The 16,071-nt window shown below is 43.6% G+C and overlaps 1 protein-coding gene and 1 pseudogene across 3 annotated transcripts in view; one reads left to right on the top strand and one right to left on the bottom strand.

Moving 5' to 3' along the window:
• Positions 1-13,343, bottom strand: part of TAPT1 (transmembrane anterior posterior transformation 1) — a 57,040-nt gene extending 43,697 nt beyond the window's left edge. The window contains exons 1-2 of one of the 3 annotated variants that reach the window (XM_032854602.1): positions 13,099-13,343; positions 458-588 (exon numbers count right to left, since the gene is read on the bottom strand). In XM_032854602.1, coding sequence (XP_032710493.1) covers positions 458-588; positions 13,099-13,306 — 339 coding nt within the window. In that variant the 5' untranslated portion in view covers positions 13,307-13,343. Of the gene's footprint in view, positions 1-457; positions 589-13,098 lie in introns of those variants that run through there. The other 2 variants (XM_032854608.1, XM_032854614.1) reach the window with 2 other exon arrangements.
• Positions 13,305-15,043, top strand: LOC116864261 (annotated as a pseudogene).
• The last annotated feature ends 1,028 nt before the right edge of the window (positions 15,044-16,071 follow it).

Raw genomic sequence — 16,071 nt, 5'->3', positions numbered from 1 at the left:
AATATGGTAAGTTTAACACACAGCAAAGTTAAGAAACACTGGATCTTACTTACACTAAAAATACAAGTTTTAAAGCCTCTTCCTGGATAGGAATTCCTACTCCCAATATATTTAATTACATATGATCATATTATTTCCAATATTTTATTTTTTTTTGAATTTTTTAAAAAGATTTTATTTATTTAACAGAGACAGAGATCACAAGTGGGCCGAGAGGCAGGCAGAGAGAAGAAGCAGGCTCCCTGCTGAGCAGAGAGCCCGATGCAGGGCTCAATCCCAGGACCCTGAAATCATGACCACAGCCGAAGGCAGAGGCTTTAACCCATGAGCCACCCAGGTGCCCCTATTTCCAATATTTTAAAAACTCAACTCAAGCTATTGACAATTTATTTTCATATAATTAATATGTTAACATAACTTTCAAAATAATGTCTGGTAATAGGAAAAAAAATAGTACCTTTTCCAATTCTCTTGGTATTCGCATACAAGTGTATACTCTTTCTCTTCTTTCTGTATACTTGGCCTCATTATGTTCAAGGAAGTACCCTCTGGTTAGTTCAGCACTGAGGAACCTCAACAATGAAAGCTCTACAGGAAAAGAAAATGACACAAAACAAAAAGAACAATATTTATCAAGAAACTTACATGCTAGCTGGGGCTGTAGATAACACATATATAAAACAAAAAGAGAATAAAACAAAGCAATCTATAATTCTGTGCCGAGAACTAAACAGCTACATACAAATGATCAGCAAATGTTATTGACAAAATTGCTACTCTGTGTGGTATAAAGGGAAAATGACACAGGGATATAAAAGGAATGATTACCTTGAGCCAGAATAGTTACAAAACTGTGCAAGAGCCCAGTCCTGAGTCTTATAGGTGATATAGGACCTGGACTGGTAGATATAAGAGGGAATAAAGATCAGGTATATATAAAATGGATAAATGTATATGTCTGTACCTATATATATGATTCTACATATGCTAAAAGAGAGACAAGTCACCTAAACAGGCATGGCTCAGGTCCAAAAACCAACCTGGGTGAACTATACTGATAAACGTCTTTCTTCAGCCTCAGAGATCCTGCATAAGTATCTAAATAATGACAGTTCCCTAGGTGAAGGCTTACCAACAGGATAATCATCATACTAAATCATACAAAGTAGAACCTCAACAAGATCTGAAAGACTTTCCTTTCCTTGGATTTGTCCCCCTCTTTTCTCTGTTCCTCCAAAACAAATTCACCCAGAATCATCTTGTCTCAAATGAAAATAAGGCCAAAGGAGGTTGAGTACTTTCCCCTTGGCTATAACTGGAGTCTTAGGGATAAGAAGCTAAAGTTCCAACCCCTTCCAAAATGTCACACTTCCCTGAGAGCCCATCACCTAACTGACTTTTCTGGACCCCTGATTCCCATTACCTTCCTATTTTTACTCCCCAAGAGGTCAAGCCCTCTTCCAGAAGTCAGGATACCAAAGGTCTCAATTTGTCCTCTGCTCTGAGCTGGCCCTTGTAGTCCTTTTACTAAATACAGTGTTGGTGTTCCCTCCAAAAAATGACCAAGAGGGAAAGTGGACTTCATTTATGAGTACTGACTCATGGAGGGCATCTTATGTGAGCGCCAGGATTTAAAGTCTGCAGGTATGGGGAAGAGTCTAGTGTCAGAAACACCCTTGAAAAGCCCTCAGGGAGACCTGGAAGGAGACTTACTACCTCCCGGTGGGCCTAAAACAGCTTACTTCCTCCAGCACTGAACAGATGGCTAGTTCTCTGAGCATCAGGCCAAATGGTCTACTCATGTAGAGAGGTTATATTACACAAAAAAATACACACATGCGTGCATACATTTCTTTAAATTCCAGATTTGTCATCTCTCTGGAGAGTTAGTGATACCATGAGAGTTATCTAGGGATTAAAACAGACGGAGAGAAAACCAGACTTCCACCCACTCCAGCCTCATGCTGGGCAGGCCAAATTATCAAATGCACTGAAAGCATCATGCTCTCGGTGCATTTATAGTTGAAGCCATGGACACCAGAGGTAAACTGTATTGTTTACATATTAATAGATATTCCGATTAGAAGCCCACAGTATCACCAAATCCATACAGAGTACAATTTTTGACTGGGAAATTTCTAATATATTATAGGCTGGTTAGATCCAGAACATGATCTGCTGTATGAAGGGGAGAAAAAGAAAGCCTTCTGAGCTGTAAACAAGAAGAGCCAAACCAATGAAAGACAAAAATCATACTCCTGGGGCACCTGGGTGGCTCAGTTGGTTAAGTGTCTGACGTCGGGTCAGGTCATGATCTCGGGATCCTGGGATGGAGCTCCACACAGAACTCCCTGCTCAGCGTGGAGTCCACTTGTCCCTCTTCCTCCCCCTCTGCCCATGTCCCTGCTTGTGTTCTCTCTTTTGCAAATAAATAAAACTTTTTAGTGATCCGAAGGGGCACGTGCACCCGAATGTTTATAGCAGCAATGTCTACAATAGCCAAACTATGGAAAGAACCTAGATGTCCATCAACAGACGAATGGATAAAGAAGATGTGGTATATATACACAATGGAATACTATGCAGCCATCAAAAGAAATGAAATCTTGCCATTTGTGACGACGTGGATGGAACTAGAGGGTATCATGCTTAGCGAAATAAGTCAATCGGAGAAAGACAACTATCATATGATCTCCCTGATATGAGGGAGAGGAGATGCAACATGGGGGTTAAGGGGATAGGAGAAGAGTAAATGAAGCAAGATGGGATTGGGAGGGAGATAAACCATAAGTGACTCTTAATCTCACAAAACAAACTGAGGGTTGCTGGGGGGAGGGGGGTTGGGGGGGTGGGGTTATTATGGACATTGGGGAGGGTATGTGCTGTGGTGAGTGCAGTGAAGTGTGTAAACCTGGCGATTCACAGACCTGTACCCCTGGGGAAAAAAATATATGTTTATAAAATTTCACCAGAACACTTTGCAAGTATGTGCACAGAACACGGACATTGTATTTTATATTAATTTCAATTATTATCAGGCATTATGAATTTAGAAAATAAAAAGACCTAGTTAAGCTTTCAAAAAAAATGTATATATATATACACACACACTCTTACTCAGTTTAGTCTTCTAATTAGAAAGCAAAGGGTGTGTGTGTGTGTGTGTGTGTGTGTGTGTGTGTGTAATATTTTGTTTATTTACATGAGCCAGAGCATGAGTGCGTGAGCACAAAGGCAAAGGGAGAAGCAGACTCCCCGCTGAGCAGGGAGCCCAGTATGGGGCTCTATCCCAGGACCCTGGGATCATGACCAGAGTCAAAGGCAGAAGCTTAACTGAGCCACATAGGTACCCCAGAAAGCAAAGGAAGTTCTGATTAGCTGATATATATATCAATATATATATATATCATAAATATCAATCCTTTCATGTAAAACTTTTCTTACTTACATGCTCACACTACTTTTCACTGACTGACTTACACTACTTCTCACCGACACCAGCGAGCCCCAAAGGTCACTTCACCATGATTCCTGTTCCACCCTCCATCACAGGCGCTCCTCTAACTGTCCGACTTTTCAGACCTGGATGTCTTTGGCAGCTCCTCCACCTCCACTGGACCTGTAAGTGTTTGCCGGTTTGATGTTCCAGTCACTGTGTCCTAACAAAGCACCAGTTACGGTGAAACGCCATCCCTGAAAGCTGTTATTTGCTGGTGTGTCCTCTTCTCTTTTTCCTATTCTCCTTGGACTGTCTAAGGTTAAAGCCATCATCTGAACCGTGAAGTTACCATATCTGATCCTGGGAACCTGGACCCATATTTCCAACTGCCTCCTGGGCAACTCCACCTGGCCCCCTACCCCTACCTTGAATTAGCAAACGGAGCTCAGGATATTCACCCACAATCTACCCTCTGCAGCCCTGACTTTAGCTTGTGCTCCACCAGTGACACAGCTCTATGTTAGAAGCTTGGGGCTACCCTCCTCCTCTCACGAAGCCCCACTGACTTGTCTGCGACATTTATTCACTTACCCCCTCTCTGTATGTCACCCTAGTTTGGTCCTTCTCATCCCCCTCTAGTTCCCACTTAAGCTTCCTGACTCATGCCCTTTTTTCCAGTCTTTCCTCCCTCAGTCCTAACCCTGCCAGGCAGCCAGAACCAACATGCTCACAGACCAGCTGCGGGTCCCCTTCAATGCTCTCTGTCACCTGCAGGCCAGGCCCTACACATTCCTGGTGGTGACACCAGATCCCTTACAACTTGGCCCCTGGCTATGTTTTCAGCCATGCCTCACACCTGCCTCTGCTGACTCTTTAGGTCACAATTCTCTAGTTACACTACTTTACATTTCTTGCAAACAGGACAGTTGGGTGAATGGTTCATTGGCCCCAAAATTTCCTTCCAGTTTCCCTTAGGAGACCACACACAGGTGCCTGCTCTGTGAAGCTATCCCAAGGTCTTCGGGACAGAATGCAGACTCTCCCCACTCGGTTGGCATAGTGTCTACCTATTCTGGCACTTCTACCCACCACACTTTTTTGGGCCTGGTTTTGTCCTTTACTTTGCATCCTCAGGGTACAGCACGTCATACGTGTTCAACAAACGCTTGCTAAAAGACTATATGGATCAGAGAAGGAGGAAAAAGTCACAGAGAGGAGAGCAGCAGAGAGAACAAAAACAGGATCAGAAATCAGAAGTGGCAAAAGCAGAGAGAACATCAGATTCTTGAGAAAACAGCCTGTGACTGAGACTGGGAGTGAGTAGCAAAAGAGTGACAGACTATGGCGCCTCAATGGACAGAGCTCCCCCTGAAGATAAGGAGCCTCTAGGCTATGTGTATGTCTAAGTGACTGTAAAGGGTCACGCAACAGATATCCGAATGTCCACACTAAAAGCACAGGGTGGGGGGGTGCCATGCTGACAGGCATATCCAGTGAGTGCCCTGGGGTATGGGACAAGGATGCTGGCGTTATCCACAGTAAGGGCAGGGAGGGAAGCTGGGCAGCCTGCTAGTATGTCAACTGTGTTAAGGAAATACAGAAACAGGTTTTTATAGAATTTTAAATTTAAGGCAGCAAATTAAATCAAAAGATTGAGACAGCTATACCCTGTTTACTTAGAAATTATCCTTCACAGTGGTATCTTCCCTGATGACGCAGTTGACTGAGTTTTACCATAATAACAGTTTTGTTATGATCCATCAGAAAAGCAGGGATTAGTAATCAGAAGAATGGGGTTCTGGCATCCTCTCTATCACATGTGAGTCCTGCTCAAGTCATAGATCTCAGTCTCATGGGAGAGAAAACGGAGGCTTGGAGCAGTTTTAAAAAGCTGCCCAGGGTCCACGCAGGATGGCCAAGGGAGAGGATTTGTATGAAAGCACAAGACAACTGCAAAGCAGGACACAAGGTCTTGACTCCTTACTAGTAATTTCAGAGGATCTGAGGTATTAATTCTACTTTGAGGGTTCCCTAGTGTTTACTGATGCTGCTTCTGCAATTCTGTTTTCATAAATAAACAGTAATGTGACAAATAAGTATAATCAACAAACTATCCAACCTATTAACTAATTTTCTGTAAATAAGTCATATAATACAAACCTACAAAAGTTTCTTAACTATAATAGAAATATAGAACGTGGTATGTGAGGATTCTATTTCTAGAAATGCAAGAATTTTAGTTATAAACATCCATTTAAATTCCACAGTGGAAAATTTAAAAGTATGCACTTAAAAAATCAAAATGATAAAAGACATGCTTTTTGTGCACAGCCCTCATAACTATGAGGCATATTCTACTGTTAGGTCTACTTTGCAGATGAAAAAACCAAGGGACAGAGAGGTTAAGGAGGTTGCCAAGGTCACACAGGAAGAAAGCAGTAGAGCCATGATTCAAAATCAAGCAGTCTATCCTCAAAGCACTGGATCTGGCACTGGATTATTTTTTCAATTAAATTCAAGTTAGTTAACATATATTGTATTATTAGTCTCAGGGCCAGAATTTAGTGATTCATCAGTTGCATATAAAACCCAGTGCTCATTACATCACTTGTCCTCCTTACTGCCCATCACCCAATTACCCCATCCTCCCACCCACCTCCCCTCCAGCAACCCTGTTTGTTTCCTAGAGTTAAGAGTCTCTTATGGTTTGCCTCTCTCTGTTTTTATCTTATTTTATTTTTCCTTCCCTTCCCCTGTGTTCACCTGTTTTGTTTCTTAAGTTCCACATATGAGTGAAATCATATGGTATTTGTCTATCTCTGATTTATTTCAATTAGCATAATACCCTCCAGTTTCATCCACATCATGGCAAATGGCAAGATTTTGCTCTTTTTGGTGGCTGAGCAATATTCCATCTCTCTCTCTCTCTCACATTCTCTCTCTCTCACACACACATACACGCACACACCTTTATCTATTCATCTGTCAGTGGACATCTGGGCTCCTTCCATACTTTGGCTATTGTGGACACGGCTGCTATAAACACTGGGGTGCACATGGCACTAGATTATTTTGCCTATCATTGTCTCAACTGCTTTTGTAAACAGGTCACTATGTACTTTCTAGAAAACTAGGATCACCACCACCCCCCACCCTCCTCTTTCTCTGTGTTTCACATATAGCACCCTGGGTTTACTTCTATGAAGTTAACATTGTTAACTGGTTGGCTCCCGTACCAGCTGTTTGAAAGCAGGCACCACAAATCCTGATCTTCACAATGTCCAGCCCCCAGTGAAGCCTGAATCTGAGAGAAGTGCCTGCATACAATTAACACCATACTGAGATGGGCTAGGGAATGGGTTTTTTTAAAGATACATTAAAGCAATATTAACAAAAGAACCAAGGTTCAGGGACAAAGTATTTCGGAACTTTATCTTACCTTCTCCCCCACTCCTGTAAAACTGGCCCTGCTTAAAGATTAGGATACATCCACTTTATTCCAAGAGGCAACTTAAAAAGTTCTCGCACATAGTACGTCATAAAATTCTCACAACAATTCTGAAAGCTAAAGAAAGCAGATAATGGCGTTCATGTTTTACAAATGAAGAAACTGAGGATCGCGGAGGTTAAGACACTTGTCCAAAGTCACTGAAAGGTCAAGATGCAAATTGGGAACAGAATCTGGATCTCTGACCTCCAAGTCCAGAGTGCTTTCTCCCCTACGCCATAATGAGTATGCATCTACCCAACAATCACACAAGAGGAGATAACCTAGCCCTAATCTGACTTCAGCAGACCAGAAAGAGCCCTTTGACTCAGACTGAAGGTGAAAGGGCTTACATTGTCCTGCAGCCTGAGCTAGTAAGTTAGCCTTGCTGCTCTGTCGGCTGCTCCCACCTTCCCTAGCCATAGATACACTTTGTAGGATGCTACTTAATCTTCTGTTCCGAAGTATAGCTGTGGTTCACTGTTTTTGTTCTTGTTGTTTTAGACATTGTTCTCTAACATTCTACAGGTTTGTCTGAACTTACTTGTCCTGTGATATTTGGGTATAGCTGCCTGGCTAATTACCTAAGAAGGATATATTGTTCTTTCACCTGTGGATGCCACCCCTCAAGCATTCTGCTAAGTCCACTTCAACTTCTTCCATACTGTGGTGGCATTTTATTCCTTCTTCGTAAAAGTGGCTCTCAATTGTTATGCCAAACATCTGTCCTTATATATTAAAAGCAGACTATTTTCCAAATAAAATAATCCAAATGTTTATTTTCCAAACACTGACTTAACTTTTCAGATGTCAACCAATTTTAGCTCATTTATCTAGTTCTTACCAAGAAGAAATGTCAGCATGTTTTTTAAAAATATTTATAACACAAACAAGTGCTTCTACATTAGAAGAACTAAGTTTTGCCACTTGTGAATATTTCACATAAGGAAAATAATACCAATCACACATCCAAATCAGTTCCTCCAGAGTATTTTTAATCAATATACATCTTTTACTGCAGAAATGCTCTGTGTTCCGGTATCTTAAATTGAGAAAAGTACAGTATAAATTGCTTCCTTCTCATCCCTAAAAGGAGATTATGTTTAACTATCTTCTGGGATAGCTTGGTTTAGAAATAAGAAGCCAGGATATAAAAGTATTAATTAAAAGTAATGAGTAACCATAAATATGTTTAAATGTTAAGTAATATGTCTAAATATATCTTTCTTAAGATAGCACTGATCATTAAAAAATTGGAAAGTAATACTGGTTAACTGTTGGGAAAATATTATAAAACATGTAACTCTCCAGTCTTAAATAATGTAAAATGGTAATAAACTTTACTAACGTTATGTAAAAATATTACATGAAAGTTTGTTACACAAACATAGAGGTACATCTCTGTACAAGGCAAATTAGAAATCAATACAATAGTGATTCTATCTTCCTAAGTCAAATAATGGTAAAGGTACCACTCAAGGTTTTAACACCCTCAAAATGCTTCTAAATAGTCTCATGTAGGTAGGTAGAATATTCATGAATTTATACATTTATAGATGGAAAACAGGGACACAAGGAGTAGCAACTCTCAAAGGTCGCAAGGTTACAGGGTTAAGGACTAAAAATGGGATCAGAATGTCAATAATCTGACAGTCAATGCTATAGTCTTTCCAAAGACCTGTTTCACCCAAGCATTCTTCAAACTGGGCCGCAAAAGAGCAGCCAGGGATGAATTTTGGAGGGTAAACTAGGATGAAGTTAAACATTTTAAAAAGCCAGAATACTGCCCGGTCAAAGACCAAAATGAATAACTTCACCACTTGTTTAATTTACATGTACTAGTTAAATAAAGCAAGTGAGAGTTTTAAGAGCAGAGCAATAGTGTGACAAAGAGAAGGTAGTTTTACCTTACCTATATCAGGGTTGTGATTACTCCAAGTAACTTCACCGTCAGTTTTACAGTTGTTACTTCCCATTCTAAGTGAGAAATTAATTGACTAGAGTATAATTTCAGAATAGCAGCCTTTAATCATCCATACGATAAGTTTGGGGCCACAGGGCTAACCATGTAACATATTCTATGGAGGATAAGGACCAATTAAATGAAAAAGTATTCTAATAAAATAAATTAATTGTAGTAAGAACTTAAAACTTCAATTACACAAAAAATAGGGTATAGACAATATGAACAGTTAAAACCTTTGTCCCGCTCGAAGTCTTTTGTGGGAACTATAAAAAGGAGCTCAGTTGGCTTTTTGGGGTTTAGGCTTTCCTCTTGCCTCTGCTCATTCCCTCATAGAGGTAAAGCAAGACGTCTAAAATGGGTAAAGAAAGAGAAAAGCAGCAAAAGAGATGGATAACAAGTGTAAGCTCTAGAAGTGGAGAGTCACCATTTAAACAAAAGGAAAAGCACAGGCCCCAAAGCACTGATGAAATCAGGCACAATACTGTTCACCCACAACCTTACTTTAAGCTCTTTTGTTTCACAAGCAACACCTATCCCTATGCATATTCCAACACCTACATATAGGTATTGTTTTATCCTCACTGGTAGGTACCATGCTTATTTTACACCAATTCTTCTACTGTTAAGTCTTCACGGGTACTAGAGTCAATTTAGGTACTCAGATACTGAACCATTTAGTAGTGGAGTCACAACAGAGCCAAAGGAATTAGGCAAGTGGTCTAAGCAAGCACAGAGTCTAAGAACAATTTAACAACCAAACCAAGCCAAGAACAGATTGCCTAATTCTTAGTTCAAAGTTGACCTGCTAGATATAGATTCCTAAATGGGAACATGGTAATACAGGAACTCTCCCCCTTAGAACTTTTACAGATAAGTAAAGTGGGGAACGAGTACAAAACTATGGTAATACATACTTATGATCTGCGCTCACGTCAAAAAGGACAATAGAAGTTGGTAGGGTTTTTTTTTTTTTTAAAGATTTTATTTATTTATTTGAGAGAGGGAAAGAAAGAGTGAGAGAGAGAGCATGAGAGGGGAGAAGGTCAGAGGGAGAAGCAGACTCCCTGTGGAGCTGGGAGCCTGATGCGGGACTTGATCCCAGAACTCTGGGATCATGACCTGAGCCAAAAGCAGTTGCTTAACCAACTGAGCCACTCAGGCACCCTATTTTTTTTTTTTTAAGATTTTATGGTAGTATTTTTAAAAGTAGTAACAAAAGAATCTGTAGTTCTGCACTCTACCCAAAGTCCAAGAACACTGACCACATAAGGCAACAGTGGAATATACAACGAACGCTCTAACAGAGAGGAAGAGAACAGGTATGATGAGTGGTGTATCCGTTCGCACTATGTTAAGGTGTACGTACTAGTACCACAGTTTCAACTCACCACCAGACTACATGTAAATCAAAGTCAGAGTTTAGAGAAGCAAGTGATTCAAAGAGTTTGAAATGAGAAACAAAACGAAAGCTTACACTTGGTGTAGATACATGTACATGGTATATGTAATGGCTCATACCCAAATGAATATTGATATGTATCTTCTAAACATATAAAAGGACAAAAATAAGTATAAAAATATTAACCTCAATACTATGTTTTGAATTATTTTACTTAGATGGGGAAGGTGTGGAGAAGCACCTGGTTTGTATATTCATTCATGGAATCCTAGGTTGTTGGGACAGGCCAACAAACATCTATAAGACCCCTAAATTCCTCGGGAGAAAGGATAACAGGACTTTTGAACTAACTGATGGTTAGGTCACCAAGATGCTAAGATTATGACTTTCAAAGGGAAAAACAAAGGTTGCCCTAAACTGGAGAGGAGGACTAAAGTATCAGAGGCGGCATGAGAATTAAAAAAATGTACAGGTATGTATGGTGATGATGGTAGTGGTGAGCATAGCATAACCTAGAGATGTTGAATCACACTGCTGCACACCTGAAACTAATGCAACACTGTGTGTCAACTACACACACACACACACACACACACACACACACAAAGAATTTTTTTAATGGACAATTAATACCTTAAGTATAAGCACAGAGCCTTGGAAGACATTTGATTCAGGGAGAAATGCTTCCCACATGACACTAGGTGGTGCCACTCAAAGGCCCTACTGCCCAGGCCAGCCCCTAGGGAACAGTTTTTTTTTAAACTTGGCTCTAGGGAGGAGGAAAAGGTTACAGAGCAGTAGAAAGGGGAAATGCTAGAACAGCAAGGTGAAGCAGAGCTGCTTAGCAGCTACGTGTTTAAGAATGGCTGAAAGAGTTCTAATCTCCAACCAATGTGGCATCAGAGTTAGAGGGGGGATACCAGCAGGGACAAGAGCTCTGTGACTAGCAGAGCAGACACACCTGGGGCCCACATGGTACAACACTGGCTGGTGACCCCAGCTGAAATATTACTGGGATTCTTACCTAAGTCTTGATACCCAAGAGCTGCCATGGTCATCTCTCCTCACACAAGACTGATGGAATTAGGGAAACACTGAGAGCCACCCCAACAACTAAAGCTGGAAGTGTCTCCCGGATAAAGACTTTCTGCAACTAGGTTAAAAGTCCAACTTCCAACAGGTTAAGTAAACCATGCTCACAAACTCATGTTCATGAAGAATGCGTGCGTGGTGTGAAGTCTGAGTAGGTCCATGGTACCAGATACTCAGACCCATCTCGGGAAGGGCCGGGCAAGGGGTGCTGGGGTTATTCCAAAAACCTAATATTTGTGCTCATCAAAAGGCTCCTGACTACTTCATTTTCTGTGTATGCAAACAACAACCAAAAAGGCTTTTATAATATCGGCTTTCCTGAAACTCAGAAATATTTTAAAGCCATTGTAGTGAAACCTGGCCACCCTTGTTTCCATTTGCATCAGAGTGTCTTTAAGGTTGAAGTCTAAGTCAGTAAACAGTCGGCTGAGAGATTTAATACTGTCTTACTTAGATCCTGCCAGTTAAGAAAGTAAATACTCTTGAAAGCAAGTATTTAACTGACAAGTAAACCAAACAGAGTTGAGCATTTTTAAGTGGTTAATTGAAACAGACTGAACAAGGCACAGTCTGTACTTAATTTTTCAAAGATACAGACCTCTTCAAAATCTAACCTGTGTCTATTTCTGAGAATTAGCAAGTCACAGGATCTCACATGATCAACCTTCTGGTGTTTAGGTACTCCTGCATTTTCAATATTCAAGTACAATCAATGATACTGTAAGCCTTAGGAGTTAACATTCATTTGCAGGAACTGAAGGAAATAACAGCTAATGGAGCCCCTACTGCCCACCAGAAGCAATTTTGGGGGAAGAAATTTAATGGAGTTATAGCTCAGCTGCCGTTTAAAACAGAATTACATAAAAATGTAAATGTGATCACTATACTCAATGGAACATGTATCTCAAAATCTTTTTAAGCCTAATATACAACTACAGTACGAATACAAATGCAACTTAAATTTTTAAAAGGGGATCCCACATGTAAAAAAATAATATTCTAACAACATGCTTAAAATTGGTCGTTGAGAGTAGGATTCACAAAGGCATCTTTTCCTATACAACCGTTATTTATTTATTTATTTCTTTTTTTAAGAGGCTTACGTTTCCGTTTAGGAAAAGTTCACAGGTAACGTTTTGAAGTGATGTTTCTCCGTGTTTCTGTTCTGGGCAAAGTACTGAACTTCACGGTCATTAGCACATTGATAGCTGCGGCTGAGGAACACATATTTGGAGGGCAACTTAACAGGTTTCTATGGCTCAAGTTCGCTTAAAATACACAATGAAAAAGTCACCTTGGCACGAAAGTAATTAAGAAATCAGCCTTGAGCTTCTCAGTCTGGGGCTCCCTGCGACGTAAGAGGTGCTCGCCAACGATACCGGGCGTAAGCAGAGCGCGGGGGTCTTTCTGAAGGACCCTTCAAAAGCTGTCAGCCGACCCGGGACGAACTTCCCGGACCGCCGCGCGGTCTCTCGGACACACCTGGCCCGGCGTGTGCCGCGGGGACCCCAGTGCCGCGCGTCGACCCCGCCCGACGAGCTGTCAGCGGCTGCCGAGCCATGGAGCTCCAGGAGCCGCGGCGGCTCGCGCACCCACAGCCCGGGTGGCCCCGGAGGCAGCTGCAGCCGCGGGGCAGGGGCACGGGATCGCACGACGCTCCCCACCACCCTCCGCGCCTTCCGCGCGGCCTAGCGCCTCCCGCCCGCTCGCCTCACCTGCGCGGCTGCGGCGCCGCTCCCGCCGCCGGTCGCTCTCATAAAAGCCCAGCGTCTCCGTGTGCTGAGGCGCCGGCGGGGGCCTGTGGCCGCCGCCGCCGCCGCCTCCCGGCTGCTCCGCCTCACCGCGGCCGTCCCGCTCTGGGCCGTCCGCACCGCCGCCACCGCTGCCTTCTCCCGGGGCGGCCGCATCGCCGACGCCCGCCATGTTCCGAGCACGACAAACTGTCCCCACCGCCTCCCTCCAGCCTCCGACCCGGCCTCCGCCTCCGGCCGGCCCCCTCCCAGCCTCGCCCCGCCCCTCGCCGGAGCCCGGGCCGCTGCCGCTACCGCTGCCGCCGCCATCCGCGGCTCGCCGGCCGGCGCGCACCATTGGCGTCAGCGGCGCGTGGGAGGCCGCCGCCGCCGCCGCCGCCGTCGCCACGGCCGCCGCCATCTTCTTCCTGCCCTCAGCGTGGCGCGCGGTGCCTTCCCGCGCCGCGGCGGGCTCGGCTGTCCGGGACACCGCGCCGGGCTCCATACAGCCAGGCCGCGCGGCCGGGGACAGCGGCCGCCTCCGGGGCTGGGGTCGGGGGCCGGGAGGTAGCGGGCTGGGCGCGGAGGCGGACGGAGGGTCGGCAGAGGAGCCCCGGGGCGACGGTCGCTGCACCCGCTGCCCGCCGTCTGCGAGGTGTCCGGCCGCCCGCCCGGGGCCTCTTTTGCAGGCTCGGTGCCCGAAGTGCGCCGGCGCCGCCTGCCCGGTCTTGGCACCGCCCGCGCGGCCGCGGCAGCGAGAGCCCGGCTCCAGATCCCCGACCCCGGCGAGCCCTGGTTCCATGCGTCTGCTATTTGGGCTCCATCTCTTCTGCATATTTATGATCGCCCGTCACATTCTTTGGCCTCTGAGTTTCCGTTGACGGTTTCCAAAACACTCGGGCAAGAAGGAGCTTTGGGGATGCCGCCCTACAGGTGGGGGCGCGGAGGGGAAGCCCGAGGAGCCGGGTGCCTCATGCGCTTCAGGCACCCCCGGACGTAGTGGGCCGTTTTTCGGAATTAGGGTTGGGGTACGGCTCTTGGCCGCACCGGTGCCCCTGCTCCATCACCTGGGCGGCCGCTTTACTTGGCCGGTCCTTTGCGGCTCTCTGGGGAGTTAACTGCGCACGAAGCGCGGTGTCAAGACCACCCGCGACAGGAATGGTGCAAGTGAAGATGCTCCAGTGAAGGGGCCAAGGGCCTTTGCCACCTGCTTCCCACGTGGTTGCTGCATGCTTTATTTAGGGTGACTGTGGCAGGCCGATTTGCCAACTTCAGAACCAACCTGTGCCTGTTACCCTCTTGATTAGCAAAAGGGGAGTTGTAATTCTTCCTCTAACATTAAACTCTCCGAATTTCCCCTAGACCTAAACTTGACAGCCAGATGTAAACAGGTATGAATACAGCAAAATTGAGCTCTTGTTGATTCATCAGAGAACCTTGAGGGTTCTGCTGTCACTAGTTGAGTACCTAAATTTGAAGAATCAGCAAATTTAACAGTAGGGCCTTTGAGGGCAGCATGCAGAAAGCAGCCACCTGTCAGTCTGACAGCAGGGTAAGAGCCCAGATAAGGGACCAAAATGGAATAAAAGGCCCCAGAGGTGGGATCTGACCCCTCACCTGCCCTGGAAAAGGAGGAATCAATCTTTGGAACATCTTTTCTTCCCTTCATAAAAGCAGTTCACAGGAATACAATTCCAAACATTTCCTGTGACCGTCCTCCCGGTAATGCTGTTGTGTTATAGTAAAAACTGAGCCTTAATCTATCAAAAACAAATGCTCTGGACAAATCTTCAGAATCATTTTGAAAATCAAAAGGTACTGAAAATTTTATGGCCTTTAAGATTCCTTATAGCTCAAATTCTGTTAGTCTCTGAATTTTTATAGTATAATACCATCTCCATTCCATTGCTTACTGATTTCAAGAAGAAAAGAGACTTTTTTTTAATTAATTTTATTTTTTATAAATATATAATATATTTTTTCCCCAGGGGTACAGGTCTGTGAATCTCCAGGTTTACACACTTCACAGCACTCACCATAGCACATACCCTCCCCAATGTCCATAACCCCACCCTCCCTCTCCCAACCCCCCTCCCCCCAGCAACCCTCAGTTTGTTTTGTGTGATTAAGAGTCATTTATGGTTTATCTCCCTCCCAATCCCATCTTGCTTCATTTACTAAGAAGAAAAGAGACTTATTGCTTGTTTATTTCAGTTGTCATTTACTGCCTCACTGTATTGATTGGCTTATTGCCCCTGCATTTAACTCAATAGGAGCTGGAAAGGAAGGAATCTGAAATTCTGTTTCCTAAGGCAGCCAGTCGTAGGAATGGATTTTCTATATCAGGCCAAAGGAAAAACACCATCCAAAGGCTGCCTGTCTTTTTTAAGTAGTCAGCAAAGAGGAAGAGAGCCGTTGTGTACGGTCTAGGTGTGAAGGTGTCACACACTGAGGAGCAAAATGAAGATGGGAAGACTGAGGGACTTGTGGCTCTGATCAGTTGGATCTTTTCACTGGAGCTGTATTGTTTGATCTAATACTTTGTGAAACAGCATAATTTCAAACCCATTATGAAGTCAACATTGTACAAAGCATTTTGAAAACAATATTGAAGTTTTTTTCACTTAACACTATTCTTCCCTTGTATCGATTTTGATGATTAGATAATCAAATCTCCCACTTTAATACAAAAATTTATTTTCTTTGGGTTAATTCAACCTTCTGCAACTTAATTCAGTATTCAGGAAAGGGTGTTTTCATATAGGTATTCTAAATCTTCAAAGTACTAACTTAACAAATAATCTCACATAAGAAACGGTTACACAGCACAGAAGAACCAGTTCTCCAAGGAAAATAGATAGCAGTTGAGCTATCATGTTTTTTTACATCAGTTGTAAAAAGGCCTAGATTTATAATACCACCTTTAGAAAGCAATAGGAATATTTTAAAACCTGACAA

Source organism: Lontra canadensis, unplaced genomic scaffold (genome assembly GCF_010015895.1).
Source record: "Lontra canadensis isolate GAN:19392208 unplaced genomic scaffold, GSC_riverotter_1.0 scaffold1, whole genome shotgun sequence".
NCBI classification, from domain to species: domain Eukaryota; kingdom Metazoa; phylum Chordata; class Mammalia; order Carnivora; family Mustelidae; genus Lontra; species Lontra canadensis.
Note: the sequence above shows the minus strand (reverse complement) of the source record. Positions and strands in the feature narration are given on the sequence as shown.